At 49.6% G+C, this 17,549-nt stretch overlaps 6 protein-coding genes and 1 non-coding gene across 7 annotated transcripts; all 7 read left to right on the top strand.

Annotated features, from left to right (window-relative positions):
• The first annotated feature begins 370 nt into the window (after positions 1-370).
• Positions 371-2,390, top strand: M431DRAFT_363028 (hypothetical protein). Its single transcript, XM_024914580.1, has 4 exons — positions 371-669; positions 729-804; positions 867-1,177; positions 1,249-2,390. The coding sequence occupies exons 1-4, from the start codon at positions 472-474 to the stop codon at positions 2,335-2,337; spliced, it is 1,674 nt and encodes a 557-aa protein (XP_024778035.1). The 5' UTR covers positions 371-471; the 3' UTR covers positions 2,338-2,390.
• Positions 2,391-2,425: 35 nt separating this feature from the next.
• On the top strand, positions 2,426-2,497 carry M431DRAFT_t53. The gene has a single exon. It is a non-coding gene; the product is annotated as a tRNA-Asp (tRNA).
• A 548-nt stretch (positions 2,498-3,045) lies between these two features.
• Positions 3,046-4,813, top strand: M431DRAFT_517906 (hypothetical protein). The gene is made up of 4 exons (XM_024920349.1): positions 3,046-3,465; positions 3,535-4,021; positions 4,089-4,394; positions 4,466-4,813. The coding sequence occupies exons 1-4, from the start codon at positions 3,210-3,212 to the stop codon at positions 4,653-4,655; spliced, it is 1,239 nt and encodes a 412-aa protein (XP_024778034.1). The 5' UTR covers positions 3,046-3,209; the 3' UTR covers positions 4,656-4,813.
• Positions 4,814-5,567: 754 nt separating this feature from the next.
• On the top strand, positions 5,568-8,068 carry M431DRAFT_110746 (hypothetical protein). The gene is made up of 8 exons (XM_024911763.1): positions 5,568-5,970; positions 6,036-6,275; positions 6,343-6,438; positions 6,510-6,766; positions 6,828-6,921; positions 6,984-7,295; positions 7,361-7,613; positions 7,672-8,068. The coding sequence occupies exons 1-8, from the start codon at positions 5,691-5,693 to the stop codon at positions 7,937-7,939; spliced, it is 1,800 nt and encodes a 599-aa protein (XP_024778033.1). The 5' UTR covers positions 5,568-5,690; the 3' UTR covers positions 7,940-8,068.
• A 2,695-nt stretch (positions 8,069-10,763) lies between these two features.
• M431DRAFT_79393 (hypothetical protein) lies at positions 10,764-11,847 on the top strand (the record flags this gene model as incomplete). The annotated part of the gene is made up of 4 exons (XM_024922807.1): positions 10,764-10,915; positions 10,995-11,267; positions 11,326-11,466; positions 11,526-11,847. 4 exons carry the CDS (start codon positions 10,764-10,766, stop codon positions 11,845-11,847), a joined length of 888 nt encoding a protein of 295 aa, XP_024778032.1.
• A 385-nt stretch (positions 11,848-12,232) lies between these two features.
• On the top strand, positions 12,233-13,718 carry M431DRAFT_505870 (hypothetical protein). The gene is made up of 2 exons (XM_024918706.1): positions 12,233-12,434; positions 12,522-13,718. Exons 1-2 carry the CDS (start codon positions 12,402-12,404, stop codon positions 13,404-13,406), a joined length of 918 nt encoding a protein of 305 aa, XP_024778031.1. The 5' UTR covers positions 12,233-12,401; the 3' UTR covers positions 13,407-13,718.
• Positions 13,719-15,861: 2,143 nt separating this feature from the next.
• M431DRAFT_78289 (hypothetical protein) lies at positions 15,862-17,462 on the top strand (the record flags this gene model as incomplete). The annotated part of the gene is made up of 2 exons (XM_024922672.1): positions 15,862-15,976; positions 16,048-17,462. 2 exons carry the CDS (start codon positions 15,862-15,864, stop codon positions 17,460-17,462), a joined length of 1,530 nt encoding a protein of 509 aa, XP_024778030.1.
• Positions 17,463-17,549: the final 87 nt, after the last annotated feature.

Here is a 17,549-nt window from a genome sequence, read left to right as displayed (position 1 = left end):
GAGTGGCGTCTTATGAAGAGCTCCGATCAAGCATCAGGATAGTTCATATGGCTCTCTGTGTAGGGGTTTTGTGTTAAAATACGGCTCTCTTAAAGGTCTTTACAGGGTAGGTCAAGATAGGGATGAGGCTCGGCTCATATCGGTCTATAAACGTAAATAGATGGTCTCGGCGAATATTTGGTTGGCCTGCGCACTTTTCCGTGTGCACGGCACGGACTCGGTTCGTAAGGTTATAGCGACCGAGATATTCGATACTCCGTACAAACATCTAGAGCCAACATCATCTCTTTTTTAGCATACTGACTGGCCTCTCGGCACATATAGCATCTATAGGATATCTTTTCATATATTATGCTCGATTCGAAGGCATTCAATATGGAGAGCAGACTCCTCTATCATCCTCTTTCTCGTAGATTTTACTACTATTCGACTCAAGCCATCACGGCCTTCTCATAGAACAGTTGAACGATAATGTCTGGTGAGAAAACAGAGCCGCCTCTTGTGCCAGAACCTCTGGCTATTCGCGACGAGCATGAATCCGAAGCAACCAATCACGTATCAAAGCCCGAATGGAAACTGTCGAATCGCACATTGTTAGTCTTCATTACCATCTGCGTTTTGACACTCATGGTTGCTTTGGATAGCACATCGATCGGTGGAGCATTGCCAGTCAGTACAATTGACCTTCATTGCTATACATGTTCAGCTGATCAAGAATGAACTTGTAGACAATTTCAAGAGCGCTTCATAGCTCCGGCATAGAGACTTTCTGGGCCGGTACTGGATTTTTGCTGTGCGCAACAGGTATACTCCGCCTTGCATCGTCTCTATCCTTCCGCAGTGTTAACCAACATATCGATGCGCAGTCTTCCAGCCAAATTTTGTTTCCTTTTCCACCATCTTTGGTCGTCGATCTCTCTTCATTGTCGGCATAATTTTCTTCTTCGTTGGAGCCGTGGTAGCAGGTGTATCGAAGAATGTGACTCAGCTACTAGTTGGCCGATGCATACAAGGTGTCGGAGGGGGAGGCATCTCGGCCATTACTGAAGTTCTCATTGCTGACCTAGTGCCGATGCGGCATCGAGGACAGTATTACGGCCTCATGAATGCCATGTGGAGCGTGGGATCCGTCTGTGGTCCCATCATCGGAGGCGCTTTCGCAGGCAGCGCGTCATGGGTAAGAAACACAACACACCAATACAACTTACCTGTCTGCGGGTGGCTAATATCCGTGGTGTCATACTGTAGCGGTGGATATTCTACATCAATTTCCCCTTTGTCGGCATTGGGATTGTTTGCGTTGTCGTCTTTATGAACCTCCACTTCGTCCCAACATCACTTTCTGACAAGCTTCGCCAAATTGATTATATCGGTTCCATCATCTTCATCGGTAGCACGACGGCATTTCTCATTCCCTTGACGTGGGGTGGTGTAGTGTACAGCTGGGACTCGTGGAGAACACTGGTCCCTCTCATTATTGGCAGCACCGGGTGTGGCGTATTTGTCGTTTATGAAGCGTACTTTGCCCCTGCTCCCATCATTCCGATCGATCTCTTCAAGAACCGTACTGCCAGCGTCTCGTTTGTCAGCGCCGGGCTATCGGGGCTACTCGTTTGGTGCATCGTCTACTATATGCCGTTGTATTTCCAGGCCGTGAAAGAGTACAGCCCCGTCTTAACCGGAGTGTGTATCTTCCCTCAAACATTCACTGTGGCACCCGCAGGTGCGATAGCTGGTATAGCCATCACAAAGTCTGGTAAATACCGATGGGCAATTTGGTCGGGATGGGCTCTGGCGACTCTGGGTCTGGGTTTGCTCTGCATTCTGGAGGTCGGAACAAGCGTGCCTGGTTGGATCTTTCTGAACCTGGTCTCAGGGATCGGCCTCGGATTTCTCTTCCCATCGGTAGCTTCAGCAATACAAGCGGCCACTGCTCCAGAGCATGTCCCGATGGCTTTGGCCATGTTTAGTTTCTTCAGGTCGCTCGGCCAGGCTGTAGGAGTCGCCATCGGAGGGGTGATATTCCAAAACCGGATGACGGCAAACCTCCTCAATTACCCAAATCTTGCGCCAAACGCCACGGCTTATGGCGCCGACGCCGCTGGCTTAGTCGATATCATCAAATCGATGCCCAACGGCCAAAACAAGCATGATCTTCAACAGGCCTTTGTCGATAGCCTGCGCATTGTTTGGGCAGTCTGTTGCGCTCTGGCTGGTTTCGGGCTTCTCCTCAGTCTGCTCAACCAAAGTTACAGCATTGATCGAGAACCGGATAGCAGTCAAGGAATCGTTGAGAAGCATCAGGTTCATCCTCACGCGGAGAGCACGGGAGTTTGATATCAGATTGCTCCAATCAGTCTTAACTGGAATAAGCTCCGATCTCCGCCAAGATCCACCTACAACAAGCGATTCAACGCTTGGAACATCTTCCGTAGTATAGTGGTCAGTATGCAAGCTTGTCACGCTTGAGACCCGGGTTCAATTCCCGGCGGGAGAGACCGCCAGCAGTTCCAAACTGTAAATTCTTTTTTTTTCCGAGCTGCTTTCTTTTTGTATCATCGTTTGTTGTTTTGCGTTTCTTGTTTATATCCGTAGTGCCCTGAGTGAAGAACATCAAATTCGTGGCTGCGGGTAAGCAGTGCATGATGCAGTTCATCTCCGCGGCTATGTCCAGCCTACATCCAACCGCTGTGGGTCAATGGGATCAATCACTAATGCGGAGGCATTCTGCATGTGCGAATGGAAGGATGTCTGGAGCTTCTCATCTGTTGCGGGGATCGTTGGAGTATCTCTCAACCTAAGAATTGAACAAGATTGATTGGTTCGTTTTCAGTGATCACTCTGCACATGTAGTTAGTAGCAACTGCTGCAGACATGATCCAACCGATTGCGAGCCCTTGGCTACTGATGGCGACATGAGCGCAGGTGATTTTTAGCTTAGGTAACAACATCAACGTCCTATCATGAGAGACCAACCTTCTCCAGCCTTCATGACGACATTCAGAGAACAGGTGTAGGTGATAACATTTAGCCGATGGTGGAGTGGTGATTTGTAAAGCTGGGATGTACCGATGTGATCAAACAGAATAAATCAGGCACACGCGCGAGCAAAACATGTCCTTCTTTTGTAGGCCCTGACCACGAGGCATTTCAAGATATCCTGTAATTGGCTTTGTTTTAGCATTCTAAAAAAGAAAATTTCATTCAATATGGCCGCCGCCGCCGTTCAAATCCCTAGACAGCCGGACATTTCATATGCTCCCGACTATGACAACTACCTCAACCGCATCAAGCGGCGCCAGGAGAGCGAGAAGCTGGAAAAATCTCTCCCACAAGGCTTTCCCGCCAAGCTTGAGTCCGATCTTGTCTGGGATGGAAGGAACTTGGCCGAGACATACGACTGGAACTACGTTTTGACCGAGAGCGATATTGCTGAGATCGACCAAGCCCTTCGCCACTTCAAGTGTGAGATCCCTGGATTGTCTCCTGATGAGTGAGATCATGGGCTATTATACTGACACCACGGCTCAATAGCACTCAACTTGGGCCTGGGCTACGTTACTCAAGAGACTTTTCCCCTGCCAAAACTTCATGAAACTCTACGGGAGATCTCAAAAGAAGTTCACCTAGGTCACGGTTTCAAGGTCGTCAAGGGTGTTCCGGTTGACAACTACAGCCGTGAGGAGAATGTCATCATCTATGCCGGCATTGCATCTCACATTGCCCCCATTCGTGGCCGCCAAGATCATCAACTCGACGGAAAGCCAGCTGATGTTGTTCTCGCACACATCAAGGATCTCAGTCAGGAGATTGATCCTCACAAGATCGGAGCGCCAGCCTATACGGCTGACAAGCAGGTTTTCCACACTGACGCCGGAGATGTGATTGCTCTCTTCGCTCTAGGAGAGCCTGAAGAGGGCGGCCAGAGCTTCCTGTCGAGCAGCTGGCATGTGTACAATGAGCTAGCAGCAACACGGCCCGATCTTATCCGGACTTTGTCTGAGCCTTGGGTTGTCGACGAGTAAGTGAAAGGAATAAGCGTCTTTACATTATATAAACATCAGAGTTCATTGTTAATGTTTTACTAGGTTTGGGAAGCGTGGCAAGAGTCATACCGTGCGACCTCTTCTATACTTCCAGCCCGCTACTGCAGACACCCCTCAGCGCATGATCATCCAATATGCGCGACGTACGTTCACAGGATACTGGGGCCTTCCTCGATCGACTGATATTCCTCCGATTACTGAAGCTCAAGCTGAGGCACTGGATGCTCTGCACTTCACAGCTGAAAAGTACCGCGCGTCGCTCGACTTCCACAAGGGCGACATTCAGTTTGCTAATAACTTGAGCATTTTCCATGCTCGTGACAAATTCCGAGATTCTCCAGAGAAAAGGTATGCGTGTTTATTATACGAATGATGATATTCTCAGAGTGTACAGTTCCGCTAATGCTATGTGACAACAGGCGCCACCTTGTCCGTCTTTGGCTGCGTGACCCAGAACTTGCCTGGGAGACGCCGGAGCCGCTGACTGATACATGGAACAGGATTTACAAGGACGTTAAGCCTGAAAACTCTGTCTTCCCGCTGGAGCCAAGAGTTCGTAGCGCAAGTGACGGAAAGCCTGATGAGAGGCCTGATGAGAAGTACCAGTAGACTACATGAATCAATTGACGCGGGGTGGTCTACAGTAGTATATCCAATATCCAGAAGAGCAGTTACACCACGTGCGTATTTGGGAATTCTTTGCCAAATTGAATGATTGTAATTCTGGTAGCGCATGGGCTTCACATAATTACATACAGTACAGCTGCATTCATCCTTGCTAGATCGCCACTGGTTCACAGATAAGCTCATCTCATGCAGCGTCAACCGAAAAAGGTTCTCGAACTGGCGAGATTCCTGGATTGTAGCATTCAAGCTGGACCAACCACAATCATTTTCCTCAATTTGGTTGTAGTTGCACACGTATCCTTGCCTATTCAACTCGCATGACCCGACACCAGCCTAGCGAGTCAAGGCCTGAAGATCCTGGTACCACATCGCATCACAATTACGAATATGGCGACATGGAGAAATGTGACCTATCGTGTCTCTTGGAAGATTTCTCGGGCTGGGCGATAAGGTTTCGACGGCCAATTCCATCTCGTGCTCTCCACGATGAATGAGCCCATTCTTCTACATATCCGCTACCCCCACGAGGTTGCTTATGAGTGAGAGATTGGTGTAATGTGAGACACTCAGCCGTAAAGGCATCACATGCATACATGTCACCTAATGGTATTAGACAAGGCTCAGAGCCAGAGACTCTGTCGATAGACGAGCTTAGCGATTCATGGCAGTCTCTTTGATTGCGTTATTGCTGCCTTGTATCGTCGCAATCAATAGTATCGCATCCACCAGACGGGGATCCCCGTTGCCAAGCTCGCCATCAATGACTGGCAGAGGGTGTAGATCATCTTTGTGTAGCATCCCTAGCAAACAGCCGGGGTGATGTGGTGCCCAAAAGCAATTAAATCCCATACATGTCTCAGTCGACCTCATTTAAGCTTCTCACCGGTGCTTCATCTTGTTCATTAATCCTAAAAACCAGGCCTCATAGACAATTGTCTAAGGCTGGATACTACCATCCAACGTCATCATCACTTCCTGCCATAACTAGATAGAAGTGATTGGAGACATTTGGCGACAATGCCTTCTTTCTGGCGGCGTCCCTTCCGCAGCGGCGAAGAGGCCCAACCTGCCGAAGCAGAAGAGCGCGGATCAACATCAGATAGCGATCCCTCTGAGCTCGTCGCTGGAAACACCTACTACATCGCTGGCAAGGGAGCCAACAACAAAGAGACGTCTTACCAAGATGCTTCTGGTGCACCTGTCGAAGAATCATCGCCTTTGGGGTACCATGTCGGACCCTTGACAATCTTGTTTCTCAATGTGAGCAAGATGATTGGCACAGGCATCTTTTCAACTCGTCAGTAAACTACTCTTCCCAATGTTTGAAACGGAATAGTCTTTCTTATACGATAGGATCTGCAGCTTCAACAATTCTTGCAGGCACCGGCAGTATAGGGCTCAGTCTAATATGGTGGGCTCTTGGCTTCTTGACATCGATCACAGCGTTTGCTGTGTATCTCGAATTTACTGCCTATTTTCCTTCGCGATCCGGCGCTGAGGTGGTGTATCTCGAACAAGCGTTTCCACGACCACGCTGGCTGTTCTCGACCGCATTCGCTTTCCAGTCCGTCATCTTATCATTTAGCAGCGCAAACTCATATGGTAGGTGATTTAGCAGCAGTCCGAGCAAGATGAGGATTAAAATATCTAATATCGAGTCTCATATTAGTATTGGCCCAATATCTCTACAAAATGACGGATCATAATCCAACGGATTGGCAACTAAAGGGAGTGGCCATAGCTGGTTATACCGTCGCTCTTCTAGGTACGTCTGCTATAATTCATGAGAGAGTAGCTATATTCGGAAAAATACAAGACACTAATATAGCGGTCTAGTCGTCGTCTTACACAACAGATTTGCGTATCATCTGGCCAATGGTATTGGGTTTGTCAAAATCGCTACATTGGTGTTCATCTCGATAACCGGATTCGTGGTCCTCGGAGGACATACTCGCATTGAGAACCCAACAGCCAACTTTCATAATTCGTTTGAAGGAAAAGCTACTGCATACGGAATTACGAATGGTTTGTACAAGATCATTTTCTCTTACTCGGGATTCGAAAATGCTTTCAATGTCGCCAATGAAGTCAAGGTAAGCTTCCTTGGGATTGGTATATCCACGCATTGGTTCATTTTCTTACACTGCCTCGTAGAACCCTGTGAAACAGATCCGACGGCACGGTTACATTGCCATCTGGTCTGTCAGCATTCTTTACATTCTCACCGTCATCGCTTTTTATGCCGCGAGTAAGTGCACAAACTCTCCCTAGCTGGCCACATGGGGCTCTACTAACTGTATTTCGTCTCAGTCCCAAAGGAAGACATCATCAAGAGCAAACTAACCGTTGCCAATCAATTTTTTATCAACGTGTTTGGAAATACCAAGCAAGTCAAGGCCCTCAACTTTCTGATTGCAATTAGTGCCTTTGGCAATCTAGTGGCAGTGTTCATCGGAACTTCGAGAATCATTCGCGAGTGTGGTCGCCAAGGCGTACTCCCGTGGACCAAGTTCTGGGTCTCAACATTTCCTCTTGGTACTGCCCTTGGGCCGTATCTGTTCAAATACGGTATCACGCTTATTATGATCCTTGCCCCTCCTGCTGGCGATGCCTTCAATTTCGGTACGTATCAAGACTCTACGTTGATTATCTCTGTTGTCGCAGTCTGTTACTAACGAAACTCACAGTCAGCGACCTTCGGATTTACCCCGGCTCCTTCTTCGACTTCCTGATGAGCGTCGGTCTCCTTATCGTGAGACACAAGCGAAAGGCTCTCAATCTCCCAAGGCCAGAGTTCAAAGCGTGGGATATCGTCATTTGGTTCAGCATCCTGAAAAACCTCTATCTCCTCGTGATGCCCTGGTATCCTCCTGCAGGGGGAGCAACAGGTGGCGACGTTAGCTTTTGGTATGGTACATATGTGGTCGCTTCAATTGGCATGTAAGTTTCAAGATCCGGATACAATGATGAATAGGAATCGGTCGCTAACTCATTATAGTCTATTGGCCTGTGTCGCTTATTATTGGCTTTGGATTCACGGCATTCCTTACTTCCGAGGCTATAAGATCCGAGAGGAGGTTGTTACTCTCGACGACGGGTCAAGGAGCCATCAGTTGGTCAAAGTGCCAAATGCTGAAGTGGAAGAATGGGATAGGACACATGACCACGCTGGACGGATAATTACAGAGGCCACGGAAGTGAGTGATAAGACAGCCAGCAACGTTGTGGTGGTCGGAAAGGATAGCGCTGTATCCAGCACACAATGAGGTCACATGCTCTCTAATGCTACAAATTATCTACCGATTACATTATCTTCCAATCCTCCTTTGAACGCCATGATCCATATGGAGTAGAGATTACTTGATAGTTTGTCTGAATAATTTCCGGACATCTGCAGGGAGAGTTGCCCCCACTGACTCTATGGGAGTGGCGATTGCGCCTCTCAAGGTGTCATAGTTGCTATTTTCCTCACGATATCGTCTATCAGAGAGCACGGATACTTGTCGGAATTTTTTTTAGGTCACAGAATCATTATATTTCGGGCGCGGATCGGATCTCAGCCGGGATACACAGGAAGTTTGTTGCCTTTGATGCGACCAGCTCTCACCGCTTCGGCAGCCACAATTCTCCCTTGCTTTAGATGCTGAAAGACCAGGGAGAGATAAAAAGTCTTGGCAGTATTACAGTTATCGAAATATGAATCACGCGCTTGATTTATGGTGATTGTATGCCATTTTTCGTCTGCGGTTGGTAAATACGCCTCCTGTTCTCCTAGTTATGAATCCAGACTTCCAACTAACCTTTCAGTTACAGGACGGTTTGCCACTGTCTCAAATTAAAATGCATTTACTTAGCAAATGTACTAAATGTAGTTTTTCTGAATTTTCTTACTTGTGTAACAGAGACGTTGGCAGCCTGCAGGGCAGCAGGGCTATCGGAGAACGTGGCAGTGGCAGTGCTGCCGTTGACATTTGTTATCTCAAGGATGCCAAGAGTCGTCGTCAGCACAACTTAACATATAATTCTGCTCCTATGTATTCACAGCGTGAATCTCAGCATGTTATCAACAAGCTGATAAATACTCCATGATTCGGCCACCCTGATACTATTTGTTCCCTTTGGGGGCCATCTCGTGTTATTGACCAGCTGCTTTCCAGGCATACTCGCAAAATCGTGATGAAATTACATCTTCAAGGTTCATAAATTACATTTAAATCTAATGGACTACAAAATAACAACCACACGCACGTAATTTAGTCAGTGTCGTCGGTATTGGAGGAAAGGTCGAGTCTACACGAACTGCGCTCCCGTCAGGCTCGGAGGATCAATAAATCTCATATCTCTTGTGGACCAAGAAGCCACCACGCAGTGCAAATAAGCTTAAAAATATGGAGTGCGTCAATCTCGGCCAGATCTTAATCCAACAGAGACGGCCTGATCGCCAGCAGAGGTGCATCCAGGCCCCCCTTGAGCACACCATCAAGAATTAGGCGCCTTGGTATTTCAGCCGCTACGCTAACAATAGCAATCTAGACTGGATTCAACCACTGCCAAGGGGGTACTCATTGCTTGCGGAGCCCTCGACTTTCCGTGATATTCTCGGACCTCCGTTACATCTACCGTTCTTGTCAGCTGAGATTCGTTCGTTTGGTACATCGGCTATTTCCAGCTTCTGCTCATCGCGTCTTGGCGCCAACGTTGGCTGAGCCAGCCGCAAACAAGGATATGACTGTGGATAGTATGTCTTGTTACCTCAACCTCGGATACCGCAATGACAAGTAACCGCTTCCAACAAACAGGGCTACGAACATGTGCTCCGAATCACATATAGGGCTGCAGGATGTGACATATTCCGGGTGCTTGGAAAGACAATGGCCGTTTGTTAAGGGGCTCAACTGGGTCATGTTCCATCATGTAAGTCTCGAGTTGTGTAGCAGCGGACTTCCAGAATCGGCTCGGGCTACTGTTTGAGAACGCCAAGAATGGGCCACGTTCAACAACGGCGGCAGCGAAGCTTGGACTTCGGTAGGGGCCAATCCATGGGCTGTCAGTACCCAAGGGATTGGTTTCATATTAGACAGGGTGGCGGGAATGTGTGGCATGGGAAGCCATAGTTTGCACGTGTGTATCTGCCACTCGCCCACCCAACACCGCATTCCAAACGCCAAACCACAAATGTATAATGAACGACATATTTTTCTGTGTACTATAGCAGTCATGACCCTCATAAGTCCAACTCCATATCACAAAGATTTTGATCTTTCGATCCATCCATAAGCTCAAAGAGCGTACAATTTTGCAGATAGTATTTGCCTCTCTTAGGATACCTTCATCTTTATGACCTTCGAATAGTCGTACTTTTAGGGGGGAACTTTACTCTCCTTCAAGAACATCATCTCCCCAATACAAGTGTCTTCCTGGGGCTTCATGACCACTCCAACTCCCGTTCCCGGCCGGCAGTGCTCGCCACACGGGTCAACTTTTAAAAGTGACGAATGAATTGCGAGTATTCTGCCACACCCGTGAAAGCTATGACTCTAGGACGACCTGTTTTGCAGCCCCCAGACCCAAAAAAGCGGCACCATCTTCTTGGTCCCGAGTGTTTGCTCCGAAGAGAAGATTGGGGGCCCGAAAACGCAGATCATCAGCCGGCAGTGCCTCGAAACAGCAAGCATCTCGATTTACATGTACCTCGTCGTTTGCATGTTCCTCTATTTTTATTCTATATTGGTATCCATGGATGAATGAGCCATCGCTTATCACGGATGTCGGTGTGACCATGACCTGAATCCCGTTGGTTCTACCCGAGCAAGGGTTATGTACATTTATGCATGGAGCGATTAGCAGCCAACTCCCGATGGGGTAGTGTAGCTAGGAGGCTGATGATTTAGAGTAAAAAATATAGATAAAGGGAGGACACCCAAACTATGTTGTCTTAGTCTGTTCATCAGCAAAGGTCTCTTTTTCACTGCTAGTTGGTACAATCTGTCTCTGAATAGCATCCAAGAGGATATCATCTTACCAACCTTTCTACTATCTATTCCCCCATACTGCTCATTTCTTTCTTCTTTTTTGGACAGAATAGAAGTCATGGCCAAAGCATTTATGAGAGATGAGGATCTCTGCCAACGATACGCGCAGTTTGCATCAGACTTAGACCGGTGGCATTTCAAGATTCTCTACTGGTTCATGTTTGTGCTGAATCTTGTGATCCTGTTCATCGCATCTTGGACATACACAAAGTACATCATCCCTCTTTGGATCTTTTGAACATATATACAACTATTCTATTCTATTCGTGCTAACTGAATCTTGATACAGAACCCAAGAAACGAACGAGGAATTCAGTCACCAGCCACAGAGGCGGTCGAGGAGCTTGATCAAATACATGCTCGTGTGTCTTGCCTGTGTTCTGGTTTCAGCTGCTGTAGTAATTATGGAAGCTTTTGCACTGTTGGCTCTGCAGTTCTGCGACGGAGAGAATCTCATTTCCCTTTATTGGTCAACTTGGACCATGATCCAGGTTGGATCACTGATTGCGATGATGGGCATCATCCTTGCCATGGCACATTCATTGCGAAACAGAAGACACCCGTGAGTCTATTGACTATAAGCAAGGGATGTATTTCAAAGTGCTAACCATTGGTATTAGGCCGTGGGCTCTGGCCTTGGGAACGCCCGTTCTCGTCATTGCTGGCTTGTTGCATCTTATCCACGACTGCACAAAGAAGCGAGTCAAGAAGATTAGAAATGGTTCCATCATGAAGAGTAGCGTCCCTTCTATGAGTGAAGTGTAAGGTCACGGTATTTCCTTGTCGGTCTATCCATGCTAACTCTCATTATCATCTACAGAAACACAATCCAAGGGAATCTTGAAGACGACCTCGAGAACTCAGTGTTGGGCGAGTTCATTGGATTCACAGTGGAAGGTGGTCCAATAGTCCGCTTCAACGATTCCATTCCACTGAATCTCAGCCAAAACTTCTCATTTGAAGTTTTGGGATATTGCGATGGCACTCGACCTGTGGTGGCATATCAAAAGGGCTCCATTCAGATCCTGCCCACTGCAGACAAAGACAACCAAGGCACCCAGAAAGACGCTCGATCACCGCAAGAGGAGAAATTCTCTGATGGGACACAAGAGCCTCGGCCAGGGGCAGCTGGGGGTACATGACACTCGATTTGATCTATTGCATCTACAGGTAGTGTGGAAGAATTGGAACAAGGGGGTGAAGTACATGTGTAGGTTGGTATATACCTGTATCTCGGCGGGCGGGCGAAGATCCAATTATGGAGAGTCAGGGATTATTTTGGCAAAAATGGTGAGACTGTGGGCAGATGTAGTGAATTGAATTACTATATGCACAGATAGACTTGGCGTCTTGTATATACATAGACTGCGAGCGAGTATCATGAATAATCTCCAAAGGAGTTGCAGTGGCCCGCCTAATCGATACGGAGTCTTGGAGGGGCAATTTTCCAATTTTAGTGAGCCAAGAAGAAAATGTCAATGGCGGGGCAAATTCGGGCGCCCGAGCCGCCGTCCGTTCATCGGCGCTTGCTAATCAACCTGTGGCCGAACGATTGCTTCATTCTTACAAATCAGCTCCAGAGACGGCTTAAAACAACATTTAATCGTTCTGGCCTTGTCTGGTCAAGCAGATTTACGCTGATGCTGATGTTGATGCTGAAGCGCCATCGACGCTCAGGCTAAGCAGCAGAATCGCCATGGGTTTGGAAAAGGTCAAGCACGTTGTGCTGGTACGTCAGTCAAAACATCCGACGGGCTCAGTTACAGTTACAGTTACAATTACAGCGTGCTAATCTGCGGCTCTCTGGCAACTACAGGTGCTCTCCGGTAAAGGAGGCGTGGGCAAATCTTCGGTGACGACACAGCTGGCCCTGTCTCTGACGCTCGCCGGCCACTCGGTGGGAATCCTCGATGTCGACCTGACCGGCCCGTCCATCCCGCGCATGCTATCGATCGAGGCCTCCAAGGTCAAACAGGTACCGGGAGGATGGGCTCCGGTTCCCGTCCATGAGGCAGATCCTGAAACCGGCTTGGGGGGTCTGCATGCCATGAGTCTAGGATTCCTGCTGCCCCAAAGAGGCGACGCGGTGGTGTGGAGAGGCCCCAAGAAGACGGCCATGATTCGACAGTTCCTCAAGGACGTGCTGTGGGACGATACCGACTACCTTCTCATCGACACTCCTCCGGGAACCAGCGACGAGCACATATCACTAGCCGAAACGCTGCAGAAGGACGCCCGCCCAGGCCAGGTGGCTGGCGCGGTGGTTGTGACGACGCCCCAGGCAGTGGCCACGGCGGACGTGCGCAAGGAGCTCAACTTTTGCGTCAAGACGGGCATCCGCGTGCTGGGAGTGGTGGAAAACATGAGCGGCTTCGTCTGTCCGCACTGCTCCGAGTGCACCGACATCTTCGGGTCCGGTGGCGGGCGGTCCATGGCGGAGGAGTTCAAGGTACCGTTCCTAGGATCCGTACCCATTGACGCGCAGTTTATCGCCCTCGTCGAGGAAGGTCAGCGGCCGCATTACCCAGCGGGAACGGTAGTGAATGGCCGGGATATATCAAGCGATGAGAAGCCCGACAAGCCCCAGGATAAGGGCGAAGAAACGCTGGTGGACAAGTACAAGGACTGCTCGTTGTTCCACATATTCGTAGGCATAACCTCGCAGCTCGAGAAGAAGGTTGCTGGGGCAGAAGTTACATGACATGGCGCTGCACTGCATTTACTTGTGCCACAATTGTTTTCGTGATAGCATACCTCGCCGTACATACCCCATCCTCGCAGTAATGGCTGTGCTGGAGCTGTGAGACTTGCATACATGTGGAACAGGCGCCCTTTGAAGCGGGTGCTTCCGCTACCTCCCTTGTCTAGACAGGTAGTTACTTGATATTACGTGGACGAAGGATTAAGCCCTAGGCACTCTCCCAGTCGACAGAGGCTGGTTTCACGACTAGATTTTTCCAGAGGGCTTCGAGCGGGATACATAGACAGGCTGAGATTTTTAGTAGTATGGAAGCAGCTTCAGTATCTCGAATCCATGTCCACTTACCGCATATTACGCGCTATCTGCCCTACGTACTAATGCGCATATGCATGGTGGAGAGCTGATAGTAAGTCTTCCCGCGGTGCTGCGTAATGAGACATTGTGAAGCACGCGACATGCATTCGATATATCCCTTGCGCTGAGTGAATGCAGCCACTCCGCCACGCTGCCTGACCGAATGTCATCCATCAGTGCCCAACCTAATACCCCAATACTTGCACATACATGTCTACGGGTACCTGGCAGAGCGGAAAGGGGCTCCAGGGCTGCGTCTCTGCTGTCTTTGGTGATGAAAGAAGTCCAAAGCACATATACCACCTCCTTACAGCCAGGCGCCCAACTTCCAGCCCTGCTTTAGGCGACCCAACCAACAAGAGCCCAAAAACCCCCCATTTACAGCTCTGGCAGCTTCAATACATATTTTCGTCATCCAAAAGCCACAGGCAAATGGCCTCTGGCAACAAAGTTTCAAGCTGATTTCTTCTTCCGGTAGCCCCGCCGGTCCATCGCTGCCCCTCTATCCAAGCCCTGGTTTATACTGGCAGAAAATACAGCAGCACTTGGGCCGTTTCTGGCTGGCGGTGCGCGCCGTGGCTTATCTGGGAGTGCCTGGCCATCATAAGTGGGTACCTCTAGGAAGAAAAAAAAATTACATGGAGAGGATCGTGAGGTGTGATGTCAACATGGAAGATATTTGTACTCGTACAGCTGAGATGCTGGGATTGCACAGTAAATGTAAAGGACACAAACTTGTGAATGCTACATCTGACGCTTTGTCTCTCTGTTATGGGCACGAATGTATACAGCCGAAATGTAGGGAGAAATGGCCACGTCGTTTGCGGCTGGCTGTCTTTTTTTGTTTGCCATCAAAATTCAATTCATCCATCACTGCACCTGCACTTTACTTTTTTCCCCCCTGCTTGTTAGTGGAGCCTTGTGCTGTAGCTGTAGCCGCAGGTACCTCAGCTGCATCTGCCCGCAGCCAGGTACTGCAGGGTACCCGGCGCCGGGTCCTGATTGGGCTGCATCCTCACTACAGTATCACACAAACACAAACCTCGTAGCCAAAATAAAATCTCAACCCGCACAAACAATTCCAAACTCTGTTTCCGCACCCGCTGTCTGAAAGCTCTGCTTCTCTTGACCTGATTCATCCTGTCCATACTTTGTACATCCCCATAGCAGCCCATCTGCGCCGCCAGCCACCGTCTCCCGACCACTTAGCAGCGGCCTTTGTCCCTACAGATCCATCCCCGCGGGGACAGGAAAAAAAAAACTGGAAAAAACATCGCCTTGCTGGTTTACGCCCTCCAATTCGCGACAGTAGGACGCCCACGTCACACGACCACCTGTCGATTCAGGAAAGCTTCTTGTGGCTCTCTTGCAGCGACTTTTTATCTCCTGGATATGAGAGACTAGACGTTTCCTTGTCCTCGAAAGACATCTTCAACCGGCCGCTATCTCTAGTGGCCTGACTGACACCTCTCTGGTTCTCGCTTTGGCCTTCTATGCGATCAACTGATCTCCTGCGATTCCTCTTTTCGCGACCTTCAAAGTATGTCTTTGCTTGCTTTATTCTTTCTCCAGCTCGAGCAGTTTACCACTTCCATGATCCAGCCACACAGACTGAGGACTGACCCATGATTCTCTCCATCTAGGCCCCGATAGCACCCCTTCAAGCAACCCAGACATTAAGATATCGAACAAAGTTCAACTCAAACCCGCTTCTCCCAAGTCAACAGCCCCTGGCAAAATTCACCAGATCCGATACCGTCCCCTGAGTATCGGACAATACATCTCCGCGCAAAATTTCGTCGCAGAAGCGGTTTTTCTACCCCCTCTGTCCCCGGCCTCCATAACGTCCTCTTGAGACGTTAGCCGTTCTTACACCATCCCCATTGCTGCTGGCTTCCGCCAGCGTCGTTGGACTCACCACATTCCTGTGGGCCTACTCTCTCAAGCAGACGCCGCAAAGTCTGTTTGAGTGGCAGCTAGTGCTCCGCGGACTCATCGTCAGACGGGCATAGCAACAGCGTGCTCGAACGTCGACGGTAATTTTCTTTTATTTGGTCTTCTGCTTTGGACTGCGAGTAGCAGCAGCAAATCATCAACGAGAATGGCGAACCTGTCGGTCCCCAACAATTACACCTTTTCCCCGTCATCGGCAACTCCCCACTTGACTATCAATCATGACAATGCCGCGGAATTGGACTCGACCTATGCCTTTGAAGGTATGCATGCATTACTCTCTCGCGTATATTCTCATAGAATGTTTTTACTAACAAATTGTTCCAATAATTAGGCCCTGAAAAGCTCCTAGAGGTATGGTTTGCGCCGAGCGCTACGGCACTCCCCAGGGGCGCTCAACCTGCGGGCCTCAAAGCCGTGTCCTCTGAGACTTGGGAGACCATGCTCGACATGGTCAACTGCAAGATTCTCTCAGTGCTCGAATCTGACGCTGTTGACGCCTATCTTCTCTCCGAGTCGAGCATGTTTGTCTTCCCTCACAAGCTCATCTTGAAGACTTGTGGCACCACCACTCTCCTGCTTGGACTTCAGCGCCTGCTTCACATCGCTGCTGAGCATGCGGGCTTCCCCTTTGGCAATGCTACGTCTGCCAAGGAGATCAAGGCCATTGCTACTCCTTACCGGGTCTTTTACAGCCGCAAGAACTTTCTCTTCCCTGACAAGCAACACGGCCCCCACCGAAGCTGGAAGCAGGAGGTCAAGTACTTGGACGACATGGTTGATGGCGGCAGTGCCTACATGGTGGGAAAGATGAACGGAGACCACTGGTACCTCTACATCACGTCTCCCAACCGAGAGTTCACCCCGCCCTTGACCCCTGACTCGGAGAAGAATGAGGTGGCTCCGGCCAGCTTTTCGATTCCCGCCAGCTTTGGAGGACATGGAGGACCTGGGAGTGACGAGACGCTGGAGATTTTGATGACGGATCTCGACCCAGAGAATGCCAAGCAGTTTTACTTGGCACACGCGAGTGCGGTCGCGTGCGACAAGCTCTCTGCCGAGACCAAGGCTCGTCAAAATGCCGTTAGCGGGACCTCGACTCCGCTTGGTGAGGTTGACGTCTTTGCCGATGGCATGGAGTCTGATTTACATGAGCCCTGCGAGAAGCTCGGGGACATCGAGGGCCTCACTACCGAAGGCCACGCCCTCGGCACTGTTGTGTCGGAGCAGTGCGGTCTCGCCGACGTCTATCCCACCTCCGTCTACCCAGATGCCCGCATCGATTCCTACCTCTTCAGCCCATGTGGATTCTCTGCCAACGGCATCATCCCTCCGCCCCCGGCCACGCAGGAGGACGGTCAGGAGAGCGGCAAGAACGCCGGGCACTACTTTAGCGTTCACGTTACGCCTGAGACTGGCTTTTCGTTTGCTTCATTCGAAACCAACGTTCCAGGCGGCCAGAGCGGCCGAACCACCGCGGAGATTATCGAGCACGTTGTTGAAATCTTCAAGCCTGGCCGTTTCAGCGTCACTTTGTTCGAGGCCAAGGGCCGTGGCGACAACGCTTACGGTGTGGCCAAGGCTGAAGCCAAGGGCCTTGCTGCCCAGCGATTCATCGACTCTGTGCGCGGATACCGCCGCATTGATCGCATCGTGCATGACTTTGAGGATTACGACCTCGTATTCCGCTTCTATGAGCGCGAGGGCTGGGTTGGCGACAAGAAAGCCCGTGTGGGAGAGGAGATGTGATGGAGGTCGATTGGTGACCACTTCTGAACGACCAACACTGGGATACTGAAAGGGTTGTGGATATTGGGTTGGGTCTGGAGAAGATCC

This window comes from Trichoderma harzianum (genome assembly GCF_003025095.1).
Source record: "Trichoderma harzianum CBS 226.95 unplaced genomic scaffold M431scaffold_3, whole genome shotgun sequence".
In the NCBI taxonomy this organism is placed as follows: Eukaryota; Fungi; Ascomycota; class Sordariomycetes; order Hypocreales; family Hypocreaceae; genus Trichoderma; species Trichoderma harzianum.
This window is presented reverse-complemented; position numbering and strand designations above follow the sequence as displayed.